General features: G+C 36.9%; 1 protein-coding gene across 1 annotated transcript in view; it reads left to right on the top strand.

The window, feature by feature from the left end:
* The window catches only part of PKN2 (protein kinase N2), a 53,999-nt gene that overhangs the window by 15,522 nt on the left and 14,286 nt on the right, over positions 1 to 24,191 (top strand). Inside the window, exons 2-6 of the mRNA XM_068690450.1 lie at positions 8,713 to 9,013; positions 16,560 to 16,711; positions 19,852 to 19,969; positions 21,630 to 21,775; positions 21,870 to 22,083. Of these exons, the coding sequence (XP_068546551.1) occupies positions 8,713 to 9,013; positions 16,560 to 16,711; positions 19,852 to 19,969; positions 21,630 to 21,775; positions 21,870 to 22,083 (931 nt within the window). The remainder of the gene's footprint in view (positions 1 to 8,712; positions 9,014 to 16,559; positions 16,712 to 19,851; positions 19,970 to 21,629; positions 21,776 to 21,869; positions 22,084 to 24,191) is intronic.

Consider the following 24,191-nt stretch of genomic DNA (forward strand, 5'->3'; position numbering starts at 1 on the left):
CAAAATCTCTTCCACCAAGTAAAATATCATATCCTGTAGCTTGTATGATATAGTATTACTATTTTTTCTTAACAACTTGACCTATATATATAATGTTACTTGGCTTTGAATGTTAGACAAAATTAGATAAATATTTTTCTCTGAAACATCAATAAGAGTATTTATATTGGGGTGAAGTAAAACAATTATTAACTTTCTGTAGCAGCAGGAATGCTTTATCTTAGGTGTTTATTTCAACACCTACTTCAACAGATACTTGACTGTAGTAAGATAGATAGATACCATACACACCTGTATGGTGTATTTGTCTGGCAAAAATACTAAAATACAGACCTTATTTTAGAAGTCCATATAGTATATATTCAATAAATAATTCCAGGCCATTAGGATGAAGATGTGTTTTTATATATATATATAAATTTATATAAAAAATTTTATATACATATATATATATATAAAAAAAAGAAATTACAGATGGTCTCGTGAAGAAAGCAATGACTCCCTGTTTATCTGAAAGTGTTTTTTTTAAAAAATAACCTTCTTTCAGTGATTACTTTTACTATTAGTTTTAAAATAGAAAAATATCTTTTCGAAGTAGCCTCACTGTCACACACACAGAAATGTTGATTTCTCTGCCACTTACCAGTCTTTAGTTTATTTGTGAAATAGATATTAATATATTTTTACCATATTCTGTCAGAAAAAAATATTATATTTTTCAGTTTAAATTTGGAAAATGCAAGATGCATGGAATTCATGTGTTGTCCATAGGAGATATGACATGCATGTAAGCCCATTTTTGCTTCCCAGTCCAGTATGTGAAATATCCAGCTGTAGTTCAGAATCTGTGACGAAGGGACTTCTTTTCTTCTTAAAATGCATATGCTTGTTTGAACTTGCTTCTCTTTCATTTATCAAACTGTCATTTAATCTACCTGCTTTTCCTCATCTTTTAAACCAGAGTGTGTGCATTTATCATATTATCAATACATGCTATGATAATGTTACAGGAATTAGATGAAAAATCATTATTTCAATGTTTTTACTGAATGCATCTGTGTGAGGCTGCATTTCAGGGGGAGTTACTTCAGTCTCCTGGGCACAATTCTATGGTAAATAATTATTGGAGATACTTTCAGCATACAGTATGGCATTAACAGTTTAGAAAGTCATTTTCCCTTTATCTTGGAAGAACTAGTTTATATTTTTGGCATTTAATAGAGCTTCTAGTAGTGTGTGGTCTGTTTGAAACCATATTAGGTATGCTAAATGTAATTTTCCTCTGAATGTGTTCAGCTTCTTTGTCTTGTTATGCTGACTCAGTTACAGTAGCACCCCTGATACCATCAGTGTTTCACGTGCACCTAAAAATGAGAAGCTAAATTAAAACTAAGATAGCAAGGTCCCATAACAGAATGGAGGAATGACGTTATTACAGGCTCAATTTCATAACCTGACCTTGTTCCCGGACACACGTAATGAAAGCTGTGACAGCAGGCTGTATTCATTGTATCCGAAGTTTGTGCCATTTCTGCCCTTCATCTGACAGTAGGCAGGGTAAGGTTCGGTTCCACTCTGCCAGGCTCCCTGGCACTTCTTTGTTGGGAGCTGCAAGTTATAGACAGAAGTTGGAAAGCTGCTGGAGTATCTGTACCGTGCCTGTTGGCAGAATTTGCAGTCATGTTTCTTGGACAGTGTGGCCATCTGCAGATTTCAGATTCAGGTGCTCACTGTTCGTGCTGTACCAGAGCCTTTGTCAAGTTCTTGCTATCGTGAGGAAGGAAACTGGGGGTGGTTCTTTTAATGTCATTTCTTTGCAAGCCTTCTTGCAGGTCCTTTTAGTGTAAGGTCTCCAGGAGCTGCTGCAGTGAGAAGCAGCTGAAGGCAATGTTTTTTAAAACGTTTCCTTCCCCTGCCACAGAAAGGAAGCTCTCTTCTGCTGCTTGCTGTGATTGCCGTTGGCACGGTGCTGGCACAACTTCCAGCTCTGCAGGCGAACCTTTTGGGGAGCGTACTTCTCAAGTCAGTAAGCTTTGGCCTAGTCAGACATCGCTTGTGGCTGGCAGCCTAGGCAGTAGCAAGGAACCCTGCACAAACAATTGCTGAATGTTTAGTTTTGGTTTTGTTTTGGAGTGTTTTTCAGACATAGAAGGTAAGGAAAAAATACCACTTGAGAAGGTGGCTTTGGGAGCACCAGCAGTTGTTTCTTACCCTCCAAGTGTAGTGTTCACATGGTGAACAGCATCATAGAGAACTTTAATACCTGTCTGGGCGTGATGGTGGGGCTGAGGCAGGACTGTCGGTGCAAGCTGAGGCTGTTGGCTGCAGCCCTGCCGCTGCCAGGCTTCCCTACTGGATGTTCATGGGGGCAACATGGGAGAGGGGCAGACAGGACCTGCTGATTGAAGGCTGTCGGTGGGACATCCCTATTTGAACAAACAGGCTTTGTACATATAACATCTCTGATAGGTGCAGCCAGGCCCTCACTGTATGCACCAAGGAACTGAACTCCATTTAATGAATGTCCTACTTGAATTTATCCATGTGTAATGCAATGCACTGCAGTTATTTGTACCTTAAGCAGCCTCTTGTTACAAAGAAGAGAACTGTGACTTGGATTAAATTTAAATCCTGATTTGCGACATGTTAGCACAGCAAACTAATGCCAAAATCTATTAAGCCTTCAAGGTTTTTTTGTTCTTGACATTGGGTGAGTGCTGAGATCTTGACCACAATCACATTTGCTTCTGGGCAGGAGGAAATAGTCCATGTAGTTCCAGTAATCCAGACAAGCCGTCACATCTGGTTTTCTGAATGACTTTAGGGGAAGGGGGGAAGGACAAGGTTTGCAATTGATTAACATTGTTCTTAAAATCAAAGACTACGGTAGTTTCAGAAATTACTCTTAGAGGGCTTCAGGGACCTTTGGCAGTTAGTTCAGAAAAACAACTCCAACCCCACCCCTCAAAAAAAGATTATTCAGAAAATTATACTAAGAGACCTAATAGTTCTAAATCTGTATTTCCAGCTCCTCAAAATGAAATGAAAAATGAATAAACATTTAGTCTTTCTGGATTATGGTAACTTTTTAAATTATACATGAGATTATTTTCATCTTTGTTTGAAATGAATATGCTTGCATTAAACAACCAAACATTTTTGACTGTACATGTCAAACAGGATTTCTTATTCTTTCGACAGACTGTAATAGACAAAAAAAATGGAACCTATAATTCAAAGGTATATAAAAATGAATGGTAATACTTTTAGGAAAAATGTACTCAGTTTTACTGTGAGTTCTGATATGGCTTTTTTTTTTCCTGAAGGCAGATTGGGTGCATGTTAGTAGCAAGTCATTGTGAAGTGTAAATAATATTGTGCATAAGTACTCAGCAGGTGTCAAGCATGCTGTAGTTTAAGGCCCCGCTTAGGTTTCATAAGAATTCCTACCAAAATTGAGCAATCTGAATTCTTACCCTGTCTGATATTTTCTCAGGTGAACACCGGATCACCCAGTGCCGCTGTACAGTGCTGTTAGAAGCAAGTCTTCGGCAGTTATTAATGCCCAGGATTTTAGGGTTATCTTTTCCTAAGTTGTGGCAATTTGAGGATCTCCTTTTAAATTGGAAGTCATTCAGTTTATCAGACAATCCCTTTCAGTTGCATATATTCACCTTCGTGGTAATTTCTTCTGTTCAGCGGTATCAAGTTCCATCATTGAGACAAATTCAGTTTGTCAAGGCAGTTGCCTCATCCGTTATTTGGTTAAGAGTTGACCTGAGAAAAAGTGCAGGGACTTGATGGATTTTTATAAGCATTGCTGGTGTCTCTCACCACATCAGCCAAAACAGACTTTGTGTATTATTAGAAGATGTGCCCAGACCACTACCCAGTATTTTCAGCAACTATACTTAAAACATTTCCCAGGAGTACAGAAATTGAAGGCTGGCATCTAGCATTCGTCTGTGCAAGTAGCTGGTCTTTGAGCCAGCAATCAAAGTGAGGTTGAGCCTTAGACCATTGCAATAGGACAGCTACATATGTGGTTTCCTCGTCTGTTTCTCTCACACACACTTCCTCTTTTTAGAGCACTAATATCTAATTTGTGGTTCTTGATAGTTCATTGCATTAAACATAGCTTCAGTTTCATTACACTCTGAAATATTTCAGAAATCTCCAGTCTGGCTCCTAAGCATGTATTTTCCCACTGCTAAGTGTGCCTTGCTGCCTGGAACTGCTTTCCCTGCAGCAGCCCAGGAGCAGGTTGTTGGGAGCAGCACGGAGCACCGCTGCCCTTCGCTGCTGCTGGTGCAAAGCAGTGGTCCTGGGCAGGTGTTATGGCACTTGGGGGGGGAGGACAGTGTGCTGCCAGGGGGCCAATCCTGGGACCACCCAGTGGGGAATGGCTGCTCCCTTCTAGCCAGCAGTCAGGGCATGACCAGAAGTCAAGAAAGGAAACTAAGCATCAAAAACTGGCTGCCCGTTCTTTTGTCTTAGAGCAGGTCCCACTGCTTTAAAAATCTAACTTTGTTAGGCCAGCAGGAGTGGTTTAATCATTACTTGCCTCTTAAGAGAGGAAATGCTCTGATGTTTCACATTAAGTGATTCTGGGAGGGAGAGTAAAGGAAGTAGCCATAAAAAAAAAAAAAAAAAAAATGATGGCTTCTTGGTGTAGAAAATGTGAATGATTTTTTTTTCATCTTTGCACCCCTGCCTATCTGAACAGTGCAAAGGAAAGGAGCTGGTCCCCACCCCCAGCTGATCTTTCTTTCCAATTACTGAATTTTCAGGCTGAGAGCACAGAACAGCTGTCTTCTGAAGGATGTGAGGCTCAGCCTGGGAGGGAATTCATCCAAATGGGGAGAAAGAGAATTTAAAAATAGAATAAAATAAAATAATTCAACTCTAACAAGAGGCTTTTATAATAGGTTAATTCAGGTACCATCAAATAATGCTGGAGAACCCTGTGTTTTAAGTAATTTCTCAGTTTAATAGAGTTTCAGCTGGGGGGTTGGGCAGATGCCTTCCTCAACGGAAAAAATCTTACTGCTCTTTCTCAACTCTGAGATGTTCTGCCCAGTGGTGTTCATCTCGGCATCAGCTCCATTTTGAGATGGAGCACTGCTGAGGGTGCTCATCCCTCTGGAACAAGGTCCTGTCTCCAGCCCTTGTTGCACCTCACAGCAAAACGTGTTGGAGCAGCAGTGGTGTGACTTTACTTGCAGAACGCCCTCCTGCTCTGTTCAGTGTTGCTGAGTCTGTGCTTTCCTCCTCTGAAGCCTGTTTGCTTCCCAGTGACCTTTGTGCCCAGTGAGATGTCTAGATAACTAGGTGACAGGATGCTTTCAGTTCAAAAGTGCTGTTAACTCAGGATGACAAGACAGTATCATCCATGGTTTTGCTTGGGGTTTTCTTGTAGTAGCTCTAAAAAGTTTATGGTCTTGTAGCATAGCAAGCTTGTTGGACTTTGCTTAAAACACTGCATCCCGAGGCATTGGCAGGCACGTGGTGGTAGTGTCTGTGTATATGGATAAGCAATAGAGATGTATATATAATAGATATGTATAGAGATAAGCAATATTATATATAGATATGTATAAATACTTAGTTCCTTATAAAATTTTGTAACAACATTGAAATAGCCTCAGCTCATAAAGCTTGTTGAAAGTCGTTGCTGTGGGATCAGCTCAAATGCATAGTCTGTGACCTGCTACCTGTGTCCACATCCATGCTGCTGGTGTCTCTGAAGCAGGTTAAAGCTTTAAAGCTTCTGCGTCCTGAAACTCCAAGTCTAGGAATAGAGGGTGTGCTGAGACTGCTCAAACTGAGGAAAACTTTGTTAGGTACTAGAAATCTGGAATGCAAATTCCTGATGAACGTGAAGAGTGAATTGAATTGAAGACTTGTTAGAGACACTTAGCATCTGGAACAGGGGCTGCATAAACCTCTTCACTGAAGAGCATAACCTCTTTAACAGGTGGGATGTGGGGCCAAAGAGGGATTAAAAACCTGCCCTGTAACAAAATATCTTATTGTTCGATAGATAAACAATTAACTCAAGTCACTTTGGGAAACCCTAGTCTAGAATATTTGTGAATTATTTATATTTTAATTACATTGTTCTGTTTGAGAAGTGCATGTTCTTGGCATATTCTTAGCATACTTTAGGTGCTATTATGGGAAAAAGGTTTTTAGTTTTGTCTTACATGTACCTTTCTTCCTGTGAGCTTTGAAAAGTGGGATATCATGCTTTGAAGGCAGTAAGATGATAAGTTTATATCTAGGATTCTTGCAGAGCAAGTGTAAACTGTCATGACTTAAAAAAATACAGTTTTCATATTTACAAGCAGTTTTGATTCTGGTTTGTAAAGGCTAAATAGTGGTATGCCAGTCTTTAATCTTTTTTGTTTATTTTACATCCCTAAGTTTTTATCTGTTAGAGCAAACAGGGAAATCAGAGATAGCAATCTAATTTGGACGTACTCATTTAAACACCAACACATTATGTAACAATTGCTATACACATTTATTTTCAGTTTCAGTTGTTTCTCAACATGCACCGTTCAACATGTGGTTGTTAGTTTTCTTTGTGATTGATGCAAACCTTTGTACTAGTTGCTAATTGCTATTGATTATTCTAAAAAATAATAATCTCCATATGACTATATATGGAAGCAATGTCACGTATTTCCCAGTACAGCTATTAATAGCCTCTCTACATATGCATAATAAATTATTTATTTTAATCTGCACTGACAAAAGTGTACTTGCAGGAATCACGAGTGCCCTTTAAATATATATTTGCATGATTTTTTGCCCTTTGCATGTCTCACTTGGTTTGTCATTTCTAAATGGCTTGTTTGCTGTCTCTTTCACAAACAGACAAATCCCATGGCAAGGTAGTGATTCCAGCTACTTTTAATAGTTAAGAATCTTTCAATTACTAACTTCGTATTAAAAGTGACAGCTGTAGATGTCTTAATAACAGGGGGTCTAAAGATGAGTTAGTAAACTTCTATAACTATGCTTACAGATTAGTAGATTGGATCTTACTTGCAGAAGGCATTATCAGTGGAATGTGCGCAGATCTAAATATTTTGACTAGCATTATCTGTTGACATGCATGGCCCAGGCAGAACCTTCACGACCTTCATTTCCCCAGATTATTACAAAAGCAAACCCTGAAGTACGTAACACAAAGCTGCAGGGGGTTCCTTATGGCTGTTAGTCATAGAACCAGAACCTCAGAGCTTTCCCACTTCTTTCATTTTTTGAAATGAATCTATCAGTGCTTGAAGTCACTGAATACCATTCTGACTTTTTATCAACATACAAATGTAACTTTTATAATGATGACTTTTATAAATATTTCTTAATTATTCATGTGGGGTTTATTTGTTTTGGATGGGTTTTGCTTTGTTTTTTTTGAAGAAAGATGCATGTCTGTAGTCTAAAAGATACAAATAGCTGTAAACTATATCTAGAGATCATGTGTTCTGGGACCTCATTACGGTTTATTATACTGATGCTGTTCTTTTTGAATTCCTTTCCAAATGGTGGTATTTCTGGCAGCAAGTAGTGATGACAAATAATTTACACCAAAAACTTTTCTAATTATCCCTTCATATACCTCACTGTCTGTCCAAGTATCTAGGCGATTCCTTTATCGTGTCTAGGAAAATCTACAGGAATTTTGGTCTTTCAGTTAGTGAGCTTGCAGATCAGGCCACATGTACACTAAATACATCCTGAATCAACAGTGGATCACATTCAGAGTTCAGGAGAGAGACACGTTGATCATCACTCACTTAGCTAGCCTTCGCTATGGCTGTGGGTGGGACCTAGTGTCTGCTTGTTGTACAGACTCCGTGTAGAAGACGACACACAGGAAGAATTACTACGTGTCGTTGTCTCGGTGTAGGTTCTATAATCACGCTCTTCGTACTTGTGAGGCACAAGCATGACCTCCAGCGGTACCGGGCACTTCATTCCCTATTCTCTTATTACAGCAACTCCTACTCATCATTGGATTTATTATTATTGATATTATTTCAGCCTAGTTTGCCTGCACAAAGAAAAGAAGTATTTTTTTAATTATTGTTTTTAAGTGAAAGGCTTTATTTGAGTGTTTAAAGAAAAAGCTTAGCAAGCTTACTTTCAAGTAACATCTTGATACATCTTTATTGTCTATAAAGATGCCAGTACTTAAACATTTGTAAGCATCATGAAAGTTTTTTTCCTTTTTCCTTTTCTTACTAAAGAAATACATTCTAATGAATGTATAGAAATTCATTGTAGTTAATAATTGTTAGAATTTAGTCTTAATTCCTATATCCATTGCTCTATTAAAGCACACAATTAAATCTAGAAAATTACAAATGTGAGTCATTAGCTCTGAGGCATATAAATGCCAGGCAGGCAGCCACGGCAAATCCAGAAGTATTTAAATCTCTTGCTGTTAAAAATAGGCACAGTAAAGATGTCACTAAATTTAAAATAAATCTGGTGTAAAATGTAACTCCAGTTAACTTGTAATGTCTTTTGATAATGTTGCTTTAGGGCAACATGAATGGAGACCCATGGTCAATAAATGGTCTTAACAAAGTGAGCATTTAATATACAGAGGCCAAAAGTCTAGTCACTTCCATTTTTCAGCATGTGTTGTCAAGTAACCACATTTTCTGGTAGTTATATTAATGTTTTTCTTTCTAGGGGGATGCCAAGAGTCTTCTAGTCTCTGAGAATCTGAGCACTGGCCAAAAGTTGGACTTTTCAGATACAATGGTACAGCAGAAGCTGGATGAAATAAAGGACCAAATCAAACGGGAAATAAGGAAGGAACTTAAAATCAAGGAGGGAGCTGAGAACCTCAGGAAGGTCACAACGGATAAAAAGAACTTGGCATATGTGGACAACATTTTGAAAAAATCAAATAAGAAGTTAGAAGACTTGCATCATAAGTTACAGGAGTTAAATGCACACATTGTTGTAACGGATCCAGAAGATGTTACAGGTACTGTAAGTCACAGTGAAATTGTTTTTTCTTAGCTTAGATAAACTGTAGCCCATTTCACTTGAAAAAGCTGCTCGGGGAATAAGCAAATAAGGTGGAGAGTTTGTTCACCAATGTGTGCTTATTTATTTTGACTCACACAGAAATGCCTAGTCTCTTTCAGTTTTACATATTTTTTGGGGGGAGCAGTGTTCACAGGCTATTTGATGGTGCTCTAAAGACTAACTTAACCTGTGCTAGTTCTTCACTTTGGCTATTACCATATTAAAATATTTTCTCAATCTTTGTAGTATTTTGTAGTAGCTTTTCACTATGTAAGAGCAAATTTTGGTGTGAAATAACCACTGTGGGGTTGCCATTTTTCAAATATTTTACAGTTGTTTTAATTAGTATTTTCTGTGGCTTGATGATGGCTTGATATTAATTTTGAATAGACATTTTTTTTACATACCAGTCCTGGTGTTTTAAGATGGAATGTTGTAAAAGTAAACAGTCCTTTTTTAAGTTTTACGGAATGACTTAGGAGGTGTTGCCAGCCTGCTGATTTCACATTACACAGACTCTTCTTGGCAAAAACTTAATAAATGTACACATGCCATTGAAGGCGTTTGTAAAGTGAATGCCAAGCCTTAAGAAGCTTGGACAATAGAGTTAATAGACTGCATGATCATTATTTTTGAAGTAAGCTTGGATACAGTGAGAAATTAGGAAAGTATTGGCACATAGTATCAGGAATTCATATAATCTGGCCCTGTGACATGCTACAGAAGTGTTGAAGTGTCTATGGTAGACTTGCACAGTGTTCTCTGCATTTGTTGCTTTTGAGGTTTGAGAGAGACAATTCAGGGGGGAATGGAACTAGTGAGGCAGAGTAGTTGCTGCAGCATGAGATAGGAATACAGATAACATGCTTCATAGATAGCCACGTGGTTTGTTTTTTTTTAGTAGACATGAAGCATTTGGTTTCATATTGGCCGAGGTTTATGAAAGTCATCTTTGGTGTTGAAAGTAGTGGGGCCTTTAAACGAACAGGAAAAAGGGAGAAGAAATAAAATTGGGTGCAATTTCTGTAGAAACAAATATAAAAGTCTGTATGGATATAAATGTGTGAAGTTACTGTAGTAGTGGAATTTGAAAAGTAGATGGCACAGGATGATGGCACATTGGAGCACCCCTTTCAGTGCAGCATTTTAAAATTTGCCCCAATGAGTTAATCAGCAATATTGTCCATGTACATGGCTCAGGAAATACAATAGACCCTAAGAAAGCACTTAGTTCTAAAGAGATTGAGGTCTTTGGGTGCAAATAAATAATTAAATGATGCTGTTCAGAGCTGCAGTACGTGGCTGAAAAAGCCGGCAGTGCCCATGGCTTTTGGGAAAACAGCAGCAGCCAGGCTCAGCCAGCCTTGTGCTCAACAACCAGAGCCTTCATGAAGGGCTTATGGAAGAGATCAAAGATGATAATCTTACGTGCTTCTAAGTGCTTTTGATGCATACTAAGCCCCTTAATACTATATTTTAACTTGTATTCTGTTCAAAGCATTGTTGGCAGAAAGTCTTTACAACCTTAATTATTAAAATGTGCCCTGAGAAAAGTACATTATTTCTTTAATACTTCAATTATTGCAGGTTACAAATTTATTAAAAAGAAACTTAAAACTTTGTGGAGATCTTTATATTAATTATTTAGTATCAGATCAGGTATTCCTATATAAGACCCATTTTAATACGATATACTTCACAACCTACTTAAAAAATACATATATATCTTTTTTTAGATCAATGATCTAAAACCTCCAAAGTAGAAATGATTGAGATTTTGTGTACCGTTTGCTTTATAATTTAATTGCCTGTCTCCTTCTTCATTCGTGGTCACTAACTCGTGGGGGAGGTATGCTATCACTAAACATTTGATCTAATTTCAAACTAATGTCTGCATGTCATCTATGTGATATTCTGATTTTAATACTGAAATCCTAGTTTTGACTTGAGATATTAGTGAGATAGGCCCTTATAAAATAAGTTTAGTAGCATAAGATTTATGATACACATGCAGAGTTGGCTTAAGTATAAAATATTTATACAATATTCAACAAATACAGAGATATGGCCCTAAACATCCCTGTCATCTGTCAGTACAGCTCTGTGGAGAGGTCACAGCTTTCTGTCTGGTAATTGTTGCTTTTCCTCCAGAGTGATACAGTGAATTTAAAAACCGTTTATTGCTGAATATGTGAGTTTCCCAAGTATAAGTGAGTTATTTCCAGAGGTTAGCTCTATTTTGAGTTACAGCTTTTCACTTTAGCTTGTATTTGACCTTCTTCTGATTCAGTTAAAATCTTTTTTAAAAGATAAGGACGTATATGGGAAACTTCTAGACTGTGCAAAGCATAAATACTGAAAATAAGGTAAAAAGGGTTCAAGAACTCTGGGAGTCAAGGCTTGTATTGTCTTTATATAGTTATAATTTTGTGTGTGTGTGTGTGGCCCTAGGTTTTCCTAGTCTTCTGCAGTATGTTAGGTAGGTTATGGAGGGCTCTAAGTAGTGAGGTCAGGACTGAAATCCATTGATAAGTAACACTGAGAATGCCTGTAAGATGATGATCCTTTTGACCTGTCAGGCCTGACCTTTGAAGATTCTTGGACTGTTTCAGTTGTTTTCAATGACAATTAGTGGCAGCTTGGAGAAGTCATTTATTCTTTTCCAGCTCCAGTATTTGAAAAGTAGGTGTGAACATGTTTGTGAAGTACTCCAGATTTAGAGCTGGGAAGTGTCAGACAAGCTATTGTGACTCTTAATGTTGCTTAGGGTATCAGGCGGTGGCTTACATTACTTTTTTTTTTTTTTTTTTTTTAAAAACAAACCACTAATTTGTAGTCCGACTATTTTGTAATCAGTACAGTGTTATCAACGTATGTTAAAACCATTAAATGTAATCTTAAATAATCTGCTGTAGAAAAATGTGTTAATATCAGCCCATTTAAAGTAAGTTAAGATATTTTGGTGGTAGCTTGCCCAGAATTGAAAGCTTCCCATGTCCTAATGCCATAGGAAATTATTTTCACAACCACTTGAATTGGTACTGTACTTTTTGTTTAAAGTTCAATATGCCAAAAAAGCTGTATTACTGATGTATGATTCAGAAACAACTATGACCATAATGTAGGTTTACTTTCCATTATGGGGTTGTTGGTAAATCTAGATATGTTTTAGAAGTGAGTCTTTGTACCCAGGCCTGTCCTTATCATGCAGTGCATTAGTCATACTAGGATGCAGGGCTTTAGAATTTGTAGGTCACCACTTAAAAGGGAAGCAGAGTGCAACAATAACAAAGTAGGACAAGCCTAGTGACCACTACTGCTGAGTATCTGAGACTTATTTGAATATATAACATGGGGATGATTACTTCACACTAGACATGAAGGCATTTCATATCTTGAAAATGTACTTCTACAGAGTAGCATGGATTAAATTGATATTATTTTCATATGTCTAAAAAATAACAGTAGAGACTGGGCTTTTGAATATGATTCAATGAGTAGCTAACAGAAGAGAGACTTTTTTTTTTTTTTTTTTTATCCAAAAAGCCCATATAAAAGACCAGTTCTTGAAAATTGATGAGGTAGCAAGCAAGTTGGTCAGGGTAGTGACTTACTTAGACAGAAGATGCTACCTACAGTGCTGATAACCATAGAAATGTCACGGTAATTCCTGGAAACCTTAATGTGGGATAATGTTCTTGCAGGAGTGTGAGTCAATCAGCTGTTGCTTTCTCAGTTGTTAAAATTTACTGTTACCCAATCAAAATTCAGTTTGATTTCAGCTGTTTTCAGGTCAGTGCTAATGTTCTCTGTGTGTGTATGTCATCTTGGACTTACAGACAGCTTAGTTCAAGTGCTGTTGAAACCATCTGACTCCCTGAGACATGCCTGCTGAAGATGTTTTTGTTTTTTTTTTTTTTGGTGGTTTGCTTGTTTGTTTGTTTTTCACTAGCAATGCCTGAATGCATCACAGGTATTCCTGTTGGTTAAGACACTACAATTAAAAGTCCTCAAATAAGTTAAAATTAACTATTTACCAACTTGCTGCTAATTGAATAGCATAGCAGCGTGGGAACCAAAACTCAGTTACATGGGATCCTGGATTTCACACTGAGCTTGTCAAATAAAAATCGTGTACCTACCATGTGGGGAAGAGTCCCTAGAGAAATGAGAAGCAGTCTAGAAAAAATACGGTTGTCACTACTCTAATAAATATAGTTTAGATGGGAATGTTGGTAAAAGGCAATTTAGAAGCAAGGAGTATATGCTAGTAAGCATTATGCATAGACTCAGTCAAACTGAAGAGGTTTTCAGAAGAACAAGATAAACATTTCAAACTGAGAACTGCCATTATCCTGATGCAGTCCAGACACTTAAAATAAATAAATAAATAAATAAATCCATTAAGCATATTAAGCATCACTTTTAAGTTAAGTCTTATATTTCCATGAAAATAGGATATCACAGGTGCTAGGGATGTAGCATCACTGCTCTTCCAGTAGCCTGGATGTGCATTACCAGGCTGCAAAAAAAAAACCTTAGTATTAAGCAGCAATATTCATAGCTGTTCAGCAAAAGTAACCTAGTTCTATGAAATGAAGTCTAGTTCACTTGAAATACATGTTATTTCATTTCATATTCACAGTGTCAAGCAGAAAATGCCTAGGGGCACTAATCCATAGCCCAGCAAAGCTATTACTGTTTTATACAAAGTTAGACTTGAATGTCACATCCAAAGTGACTAGTCCTATACTGTTCTTACTGACCAACAAGCTTGGCAAACTAAAGGATCTGTCATTTTCCCTATTCCCTACATACCTGCTAGTGTGAAGTATCAATCTGCTGTGAGTACTTAACTCTCGTTGAACTTTTAAGCATGTACATAAAATCCCATTGCTTGTGCTTAACCTGGATGAATGTATTGCTTGTTTGTATTAGGATGATGACTAAATGTCTCCAGATGAGATTCAAGACCCTCTGTATGGTGCTTTACACAAACAGATAATCGCTTTGGTATGGCTAGTTATCTCTTACAACCGAAGCAGACATACAAAGAGAGGGGAACAGATGTAGCTTGTAGTGCTGCTGCTAAGATTGTCAACACTTTCCATAATAGGACCAGTTAGACTGGCTGACTTAAACTTTAATCTGAATTCAGCCTCAGGCTGTTTATTGTAATGGGGTCGGAGAGGTGGGGGGGGGGAGAGGAGGAGTCACTTGGAAGCCATTTCTGAAAAATTATAGTAAATAAATTTACAAATAAATATATTTTTCCATATTTAGGAGTTTGGCGAGCAGCTATTAGGTCTGCAAATGCGTTTAAAAAAAAAAAATTGCTGCTGGTTACTAACAAAACATTCAGTAGCTCCATTTAAAGTAAATGATAGAAGGGAATTTAGGTCCACAAGTGCAGACCCACTCTTTAGATGACCCAGGTAAGTGATGTGGTTAGACCTTCACAGTGCAGACAGGCAAAGGGAGATAATAACAGCTGCATGGGCAGCCTGAATCGTGGTATCTCTAATTAGTGCTTGACTTGCAACTGGGTGTTGTTTTAATGCAAAGGAAGAGTGCTGGTTTGCATCTTTAAAAGCTATGAAAACAGACTTCAGGAGCACCACAATCTTCCACATGCATCATCAGAGGACTGGGATCTTTAAATGGCGGAGGCCTGCATCATAAATCTAAAGTTGGTAAATATTCATTTACACAATTAATTTACTTTATAAGGAGACCTGACACTGTGACTTTCAAGTTTCATGTTTGTTTTAATTTTGAACAGATTATTAGGTGAGGATTGGTTAAATGTGAAGACATAAATGGGGGAAAAGTGTGTTGTTAATCTTTGTTTTATTAATAACAGATTTAAGCTAAATCTGTGCAAGTGCAGTGTTTCACAAACCATGCCAAAATGCAGAGAGGAAGAATGAGAAAACAGATGCAGAATAGCATAGGCGGGTGTTTCTTTAAAACATTTGGAGTTTTCTGTACTACCTTTAAGTAGTGAGTGTGCAGGAAGAGTCTTAAAGTAGCTTGAACTGAAGAGTGAATTAACAGCAGAGGAAATTAAAAGTTCTCCTTACATGAAATCAGTGTTCAGCCTTGTCAAAGACTGCAAATTAAAAGAAGGAAATTACATGGCAAACTTGAAAGTAAAATGTATTAAATCTCAAAAATTAGTTATTAGAAGCTTCTGTAGAAGAAATATGAAATGGCAGATAAGACACCCCCATCCCCCTGATAACTCACCATTAATAATTTGTAAGTTATTGGTGCAATGCCTGTGTTTTCTAATAATTGAGGATTTCAGGAACTTGATCTATTATCCTAGTTTTAATTCAAAGAAAATTAATTAAAATTTAAAAAGACCATACTGTTGATGTCAGATAAATATTATCTTCCAGGAGACCAACTAATGTCCTTTGTGTGTAGCGAAGGTATTCTCTCAATTGTTAGGGTAAAAGAAATCATGAACAACAACAACAAAAAAACATTACTGTAGTTGGACATAATTTATCCTCCTTTTTGTAAAAGTTTGAAGGAGATGCCATTGGGGCTGTTCGGGAAGATAATCAGCTATAGCTGAAAGGCTGGTTTTGTTGGAAATTACAGAATAGTTAACCACTAGGAAACAGTCTGGTGACCACTTATTCTCAGTTCATTAACAGGTCATGATGCAGAAGCTGAAATATGAACCAGTGATTAATAGACTTTTCTGGAGGACAGTAGCAAAGTTAAGGATTTTGAGTATGCAATTTGAAAGCTAGCTTGCATTCTGTTTAATCCAGCAAGATGGAGATCCATCAGCAAGATGGGTAGTCTCAAACAAAAAAAAAAACACCTTCCCGCAAATCATAGCTGTTCAATTAACTGCCTGTATATCCAATTACCCTGTGATTTGGTTAGGATTGCAGAGCAAAAATCGTTCAGTCCTATGTCTGCATTCTTTAAGGAAAAGAAAATACATTATTCTTAATTCTGTCATAAGCTCCGTCTGCAGTGGTGCTAGCTGAAATAATACATTCAAATCAATGAGGAAATGAATCTTTATTTAGGCTGTGTTTACTGGTACTGAATATCATCGTCCAAGTTGGTTTGTTATATATTTCAAATCAGGAGTGTAAGAAAGGTCAATGGTAAACTGAATCTTTAAGTGACTTGAGACATGGCAGAAGAAATGAATGTGTGAACGAAGAGCAGACCTCGCAGCCAGGCTGCCTGCATTACTGCTCCCGGAAGTGATTCATGGGAACTGGGACGGGTGTGGGAGTCGCTCTGCCTTTGCCAGGCTTTTCATGCTAAGGCGCATTTGCAAAGTAGCTCAGGACAGGACGGTCAGTCTTAAGTGTGATGTTCCAGCTTTGTTTAATCTATAACTTAATAGAATAGATACGTTTTTGTTGGCTTTTTCTTTTGTTTTGAGCAGTGGTGGTGGTGGTTTTGTTTGTTTGTTTTTCTTTTTTTCCTTGCTGCACACATTACATATTGCATTTAATTCACAGATTGTCCTAGGACTCCTGATACTCCAAATAGCGATCCTCGTTTTTCTACTAACAACAGATTGATGGCCTTAAAGAAGCAATTGGATATAGAACTGAAGGTAAAACAAGGAGCAGAAAATATGATACAGATGTACTCAAATGGCTCTTCAAAGGTAAGGCTTTGGAACGCTTAAGGAACATGAAAATAATTGTGGATTTTCATATTGCTGTGGTGTGAACATACGATGTATAAACTGTATGCAGTGTTGGTGTTTTAGAGTTGGTTTATTCTTTGTTGTTAAGTAGCACTGTAAAGTCAGCTACAAATTGTTACACTGTTTTTGTTGTCCTTTGATACCCACTCAGGATGCTTGTTAAATGTGGTTGTTTTTATCAATTTGTCCACATGCAGTTCAACTTAAGTGATAAATCCGGCTTACTAAATTTAGTACCTCTAGTAATCTTTGATCATGTGTGATTTACAAAGCAGCAAAGCTCAGTGTGACATGGCATGGAGGCTGATGCTTTTTCTAGCTCAACTGAAAAAAAGATCCATTAATTTAAAGCTGTAATGTGCATGACAATTACATAAAAGGTGGAACTGCCAAATATGCTTCTGAAATGGTTGTCTAGTTTTAGTTGTTTACTTGTTTAGTACAAGTAAAAAGACTTGTACCAAAAATCCCTTGTAATAAGAAATGCATAATATTCAGATAGTTATTATAATCACCATTAGAACACAGATGCATAAAATACTTTGTTAAAATACACTTTCCCTCTCCCCTTTTTTTTTTTTTTTTTTAACAGAAGAGGGTATTCTAGAAGTAGTATCTGATAGCATCAAAGTGAAACTATGAGTTCTCCAAGGGGCGGGGAAGAATACAGGGAAGGGGCTTGCTAACTCCTAAATGGGTCTGACTTGTTACACAGTCTGACCTAGGTAATAAAATTCATCAGACACTAAAAGAGTCCTTTAACTCCACTCTGAAAGACTAACCAAACATTTTAAATGGGGGCAGGAGGGAGAGACGTACTTTCTGAGTATGAGGGAGTCACAGTTCTCAAATGAGTAAAACTGTATATGTGTTGAGGGGGTCCCTACTTACAGACCCTTCTGTCTTCATTAGTTACTCATTACCTTTTTTTTCCATTTACTTTTATTAGATCTTTAAGGAGATGAAGTGCATCCTCAAACTAAGGGGGAAAAACAAACATAGGTATAGCAAATAATACACAGTGGCTTGGTTAGCTATTTCTGTCCAGAAGATGGCAAATACAATTGAGACATTTGAAGTTCCTAACTGGCAGGCCCAACATGTCGCTGAGTCAGTGAACTTATTCAAAAGAAATCTTTAATTAGAAGAGCAGACATCTGTAAATTGTATTGCTACCAGCTGTTAATTGATACTAACCAAAAAGTATTGGCAAGGAACTTCATGTTTCTGGATGAATTTCTGCCAGGGACTGGCGGAGAGGCAGATGACTTTGTACCTGCCTGCTTGTACCTTTCAAAAACCACAGGCACTGCTGTGCTCACTCCCCAAAAAATCATTTTAGACTAGATGGATCATAAGTACCATCAAGTTCATTCTGTCCCAGCAGCACTTCTGAACCAGCTGGTATGCTGGTAGTCTTAGTTGAAAGTGACCTGTCACCTACTAGCCTGGGGCAGGTGGAAGAAATAATCTGGAGTGCACCTTATGACTAATGGCCTGGGAATGCTGTCCTTGCACTGCAGTCCCCAGATCCTGGAAAACCTGGAGTCTGCATCCTCTGGGGCAGTATACTTAACATCAGGTACGCTTAAAAATAATAATCAGCTGATCCAAATGGATCAAAAGGCATACATGCATTATATCCCTAATAAGCCCTCAGTACGTAACCTTATAACATCCTGAAAAAAATTAACTAAACACTCAGGCTATAATATTAGACATGGTTAGCAAGCTTTGATCAGACTAGGTAGAAGAGATAAATTCTAGCTTGCTTTATGATTGAGGTATGTAATTAAAATTCTTGATTGAATCTAGTACTTGCAATTGGTAAATGTTTAACTTACCAATGTAACAGGCACTGTCAGTTCTTCTGTGCAAAGAAGATGCCTTGAAATATTTTTTTTCAGGCCCCAACTGAAAGAGCTGCTAAGTATAACGCATCCGTTCTGATGATGTGGATAGGACTTTCTTTTTCTTGTGTAGGGATATCTCTATAATCCTGAATTACCTCCATTTTAAACATTGAAGTTGCCCCAAGCAAGCAAATCAATTTGAGTGACAGGATGTGGGAGGTGATCAAGTGCAGCAAGATGAAAAATAAGATAAAAATTAAAATGAAGACACAGGCAAGAAACGCTTAGAGTTTGTGTGCATCGGAATGATGCATAAATAAGGTTTAAAACAGTATTCCAGAGTTCTTTCTAATCTGTTAGTTAGATCCTATACTCTGCTGTAGGCAGTGTTTATTTCAAAAGTTGATATTTGTATTTGAGAAGCCATTGCTTTAAGAAATTCAGTGTACTGATTAAATAATTAGATAGCTAATATGGAATCCTCAGCATAAGGACTCTAAAGGCCTAAGTATGAAAGCTAGCAGAGTATTATTATGAAATATTGATTAATATTAAAACCTAAAAATGAGAGTTCTTATACTACCATATGCAGTGGTGCATAATTTCTTCCAATGCAGTCAAAGCTTCTTCCCATGTATCTTGTGGTGGTGTATGTACCCTGCAGAACATAGGGTAGCTTAAAAATAACAGAGTGAGTAAAATACATCAGGTACAAGGTCATAGTGGAGCTCTGTGTAGTTAAATTGTGAGCTGATTTCATATTTATAATTTTGAGATTGAAATTAAACTCAAGTGAATTAGTACAGTTACTTTTTTATGGATTCAGTCTAGCAAATGTGTCTGTTGGAAGAATTATTAGAAGAGTTCTCATCATCTTCACTGTACACTTGAGTCATCCTCCATAGCATGGAGGAGGTATTTTGCACTTAGTATCATGTTCTGTCTTTAGAATCAGCTTACAAAATATTCATCTACGCACGTGGCGTTTCTAGATCATGCCTCTTTTATTCAGCTTTAAACAGATACAGTCTCCATAGGAGTGGTTTGTAGTCTTTAATCAATCTGAAAATGCATCTGTCCTAACTTAATTTCGTCTAGTATCTCACTGTGGTTAGTTAAATTGGTCTGCTATACCTCATGAACTACATAGACTTAGTTCCTATTCCCTAAGCATGTGGGTTTTAAAGCTTTTGATGGGTTTTGTTACATGAAGAGTTTACAGTTTTAACTTTTTTGTTTTAATAGGATCGAAAACTTCTTGCCACAGCTCAACAGATGCTCCAAGACAGCAAGACAAAAATAGAAGTTATAAGGATGCAGATTCTTCAGGCAGTTCAGACCAATGAATTGGCTTTTGATAATGGTGATGGAGTAGAGAAGAAATATTAATCTTGTTAATGTCAAATGCCACATAGATATGTACCCATATGCACACAGAGCTATGATAAATTTCTAGTGGGAAGGTTAGACAAAACTTGCATGAACCGAAAGTAATCAGAGACCAGGCATACCAGTGTTAGGATGCTAAATGCATCAGACTTAAAGCAAAATACCTTGAAGCTTAAGGACCAGAAATACAATTTCTCTTCATCTTCTTTATACCTTACACAGTCCAATCTTGCTTTGTGGTCTTCATTCTTGCTCTATGTATGTCTTCTTTTGTCTTGACAATAACTAGCAATTTTATTTAAAGTTTATTTAAAGTTTTTATTTAATTTTTTCACTGTCCTAAAAATAAGTTCTGACACAGGTATAAAGCCTGTCATACTTGAATAGGTTGACCTTGCTTCTACTAGTGGGAACACAGTTACAGGGAAACTTTTACTATCTTTATATTAGTATTTAGGCTTGACTGAGAAATGTTCACCTTCTCAAAAAAAATATTTTTCTAAAAAGATGTCTGATTTGAAACAGGTATACTGCATTCAAAAATAGTTTTAAAATTGCTTATCTTTATTTTAAAAAAGGCAAACAAAAACTAACCTTGAGCTATAATAGCATGAGTGTACTAAAAGTTGTGGGCATATTGGTACATCTCTATGTTTTGAACTTCATTTGTATGCATCTCTGAGTACTGAAGTTGTATAATGATGCTTGTAATCAGGGCCTCAATGTGTCCTAGGTACTGAAATGCTTGTGTTTGTTTTGTTTTGTGGAGTTGGCTTTGTTTCGTTTGTTTTCACACTGATGAGGCTTCTGGCCTTTGTAACACCCCATGTTAGTACATGGATTATGCATGTCATTTGTTCAAGAGAAAAACAAAAAATCCTCAAAACGTATAGCCCTCTTTTCAACACAGACTTGCAAGAAAATTAGCAGCATGAGCAGGACAAAGTGTGCATCAATGAAGCTGTATATTGTTGTATCTGTATTATGCGTTACAGCTAGAAAGGGCTTTCAAATGCCTGTTCTAAGAACAGTAGGAACACAAACAGTAAGAGATAGGAAATCTTTTCTAATTCTGTTTTTAAATATTAACACCATTAAAAGTGGATATTTAAGTTCTTAACCCAAACTGTTTGGGTAAGGCATTGTATGAGACCTTACATCCTCCCTGCTTGCACAACCAGATAGCCTGAGATTTAGATGTATGTGTAAGTATACATATATCAGGAATATAAGTAGCTACAGAGTAGTGTGAGAGAGAAATCCTCAGAACATGATTTGGAAATGTGTAAGTCTCAAAACCTCTTTTTTGCCAGATGAGTGATGTAAGGGAGGTTTGGCTTTATACAAAGGCATTTGTCCCATAACTCCCCTAATGACATCTTCTATTTCTTGCATCTTCTAGCAATTATAGCCCTGCAAGGAGTAGTATCTGGTTTTTGGACTGAATCTTGATTACTTCTTTATTTCTTCAAAATGCAGATGCTTAACATTTTACTATTGCTTTTATGGCATACTTTTACTTGATCTACCAAATCTGCATTATTTTCCCCTCTTTGTGCATGGGGGAGGGGTTAGTACATACAAATTAAACAAGGTCATGGTCTTCAATGAAGTCTGTTTCTATTTCTTTGCAGCAAAACCTGTAATAAGCCCTCTTGAACTCCGAATGGAAGAATTACGGCATCATTTTAGGATAGAGTATGCTGTAGCAGAAGGTGCAAAAAATGTGATGAAATTACTTGGATCTGGGAAGGTTACCGACAGAAAGGCACTTTCAGAAGTAATTTATGTCATTACAATTTCTGAAAATTTACTTAAAATGTTCTTTCAAGAAAGGAAAAAAATATATTTTTTAATTTTTGTATTTTAAAAAGGCACAAGCAAGATTTAATGAATCAAGTCAGAAGTTGGACCTCTTAAAGTATTCACTGGAACAGAGATTGAATGAACTTCCTAAAAACCATCCCAAAAGCGGTATAATTATCGAGGAACTTTCATTGGTCTCTTCGCCCACATTAAGTCCCCGTCAAAGTGTAATATCTACTCAGAACCAATACAGTACACTGTCCAAGCCAGCAGCTTTAACAGGTATGATTTATGGAGTTCTTTGTTTTTGTTAGAGGATTTAGAAGAAGTCTTTAGTGACAACTTTGATGTCTTTCTGGATATTCTTCATTGTTCTTTTTCTAGACTAAGGCATTTAGAATTTTCAAGCATCTATGAACCAAAAAATGCAGAAAAGTTTCCTAGATTTATTTGTTGACTGTTTTATGATCTTGTTGGAAAAAAGTGAGGTTCTGCCCTTCAGTTAGGTCAGTAGGGAATAATATTAAATAGTGTTGACCTTTTTTTTTTTTTTATCTTTAGATTATCAAGGACTTTAAAAGGTGAATAAGTATCATTAACCCCATTTTACAGGTGGGGAAACTGGCGCAAAAGGGTTAAATGACTAGTCCCTGGTCATACACCTAGTATGGCAGAGCTGGAAATAAGTACCATATGTCCTTCCACTCCCTATTTTACCCCCTGGACCATACTGGCTTCCTAGAAGGTGATTTATGCTACTAGAAACTTAGGATCTCCCTCTTTGGTTTATAAATATAACTAACTTAGGATCTCCCTCTTTGGTTTATAAATATAACTAACAAAAGTGCACAGAGCTATCAACCTGCTTGGTTTAGGGATAGATTTAATTTACTGCAAGGGAACATATTTACAAGATGTAACACAATTTTTCATAGTTGGGTTCACCTGGAATTGTCCTTCATTAGAAGTAAACGATTTTAAAAGATGAGACATACTTTAACAAATTTTTTAAATATTTACCTTCTGATGTTCTTAAAGAAAAAGCAATACTTTGGACCGCTTTGAGAGTATGTTGGTTTACTAAATTTATTTAATAAGTGTTCACATAGGAATCGCTTGTACCAGTAGTGTTCGTTTTGTTTTGTGTCCTAAAAAGTTGTATATGCAACTCTTACACCAACTGCCAACAGAGAAAGTTTGCTAAAATCTCTAATTTAGATGTTAACTCTCTTTACATGTGTATAACTGACATCAGAATTTAGTTCTGAAGTAAGGTTATATTTTAAAAGAAAAAAGAGGAACTCTTCTGCCAAGCTGCAACAATAATACAACGGAGGAAGTCTACCTGTCTTACATTTTGGTTCAGTAAGATGAGTAACACAGGGTAAAAATACCAGAACCTCAGACAAGAGCCCTTGTGAAGATGCAGAGTGGGGAAATTCCATCTAACAACAACAAAAAAAAAATCCCCTCAGATGATCAGTAACCATGGGCAGGCACAAAGTATCATGCCTTTGTTTTAAAACAGCTTTTTTTTTTTTGTCTTTTCTTGTAATACATAATCATAGTTAGAAATAATTCTTCTTGAAAGTGGATCAACTGATACATATTAGGATATATATTAGCACTTTCTAATCAGAACTATCAGAACAGAGCTACATGCTTGTAAAGTTCTTAATGGTTTCACTTTCCTATTAGCTAGACAAAAATACATTTGTATTGAACTGGATTTAAATGAAAAGTGTCTTGGTATTTTGTGTCTAACATATTGTGAAAAATAGATCAATGCTACTGTCATACTTTTTAAAATGCGCTAACAGGACTTTCTGATATGTATCCACTCCTTTTACAAGATTACAACCTTTCTGTTTATTAAATTCTTAGGAAAATAAGCAGAGATTTGGAATGAAGTTTTCTTTTGCCTTTTAGCCTGTTTTGAGAGCCAATAGAATCTCTTTTGCTATGTCTTTTATTATGTCCTCATAGCATAATATTTAGAGCTGTCACTTATGATTGTCAGTTCCTTACAAGATTGGATTTCTTCTCGAACTGGTTTGTCAGTGTCTGTTCTGTGCACTTTAGTGTTGCCAGGCCATTTGTAGGTCAGGCCCGACTTAAGTTTCTGTTACAAAAGATTACTTCTAGGTTTTGCAGTTACGTACGTCTAGCACAGGAGCTGCATTACCCTAGTAGCTGTGTTTCTAGATGACTATATGATTTTGAACTGACTAATTTCACCTTTTTTGATGATCAGTTTTATTCCTGTTAGTGGTGTCATAGTTGTACAGATAATGTCTTTGCATGATGAGGTAAGCCTACCATTCTTGAAACCATCTGTTATGTTCAGATGCTTCTGTACTGCTGGAGGAAGCTCTTTCAAATTAAAACTG

This window comes from Anas acuta, chromosome 8 (assembly GCF_963932015.1).
Source record: "Anas acuta chromosome 8, bAnaAcu1.1, whole genome shotgun sequence".
In the NCBI taxonomy this organism is placed as follows: Eukaryota; Metazoa; Chordata; class Aves; order Anseriformes; family Anatidae; genus Anas; species Anas acuta.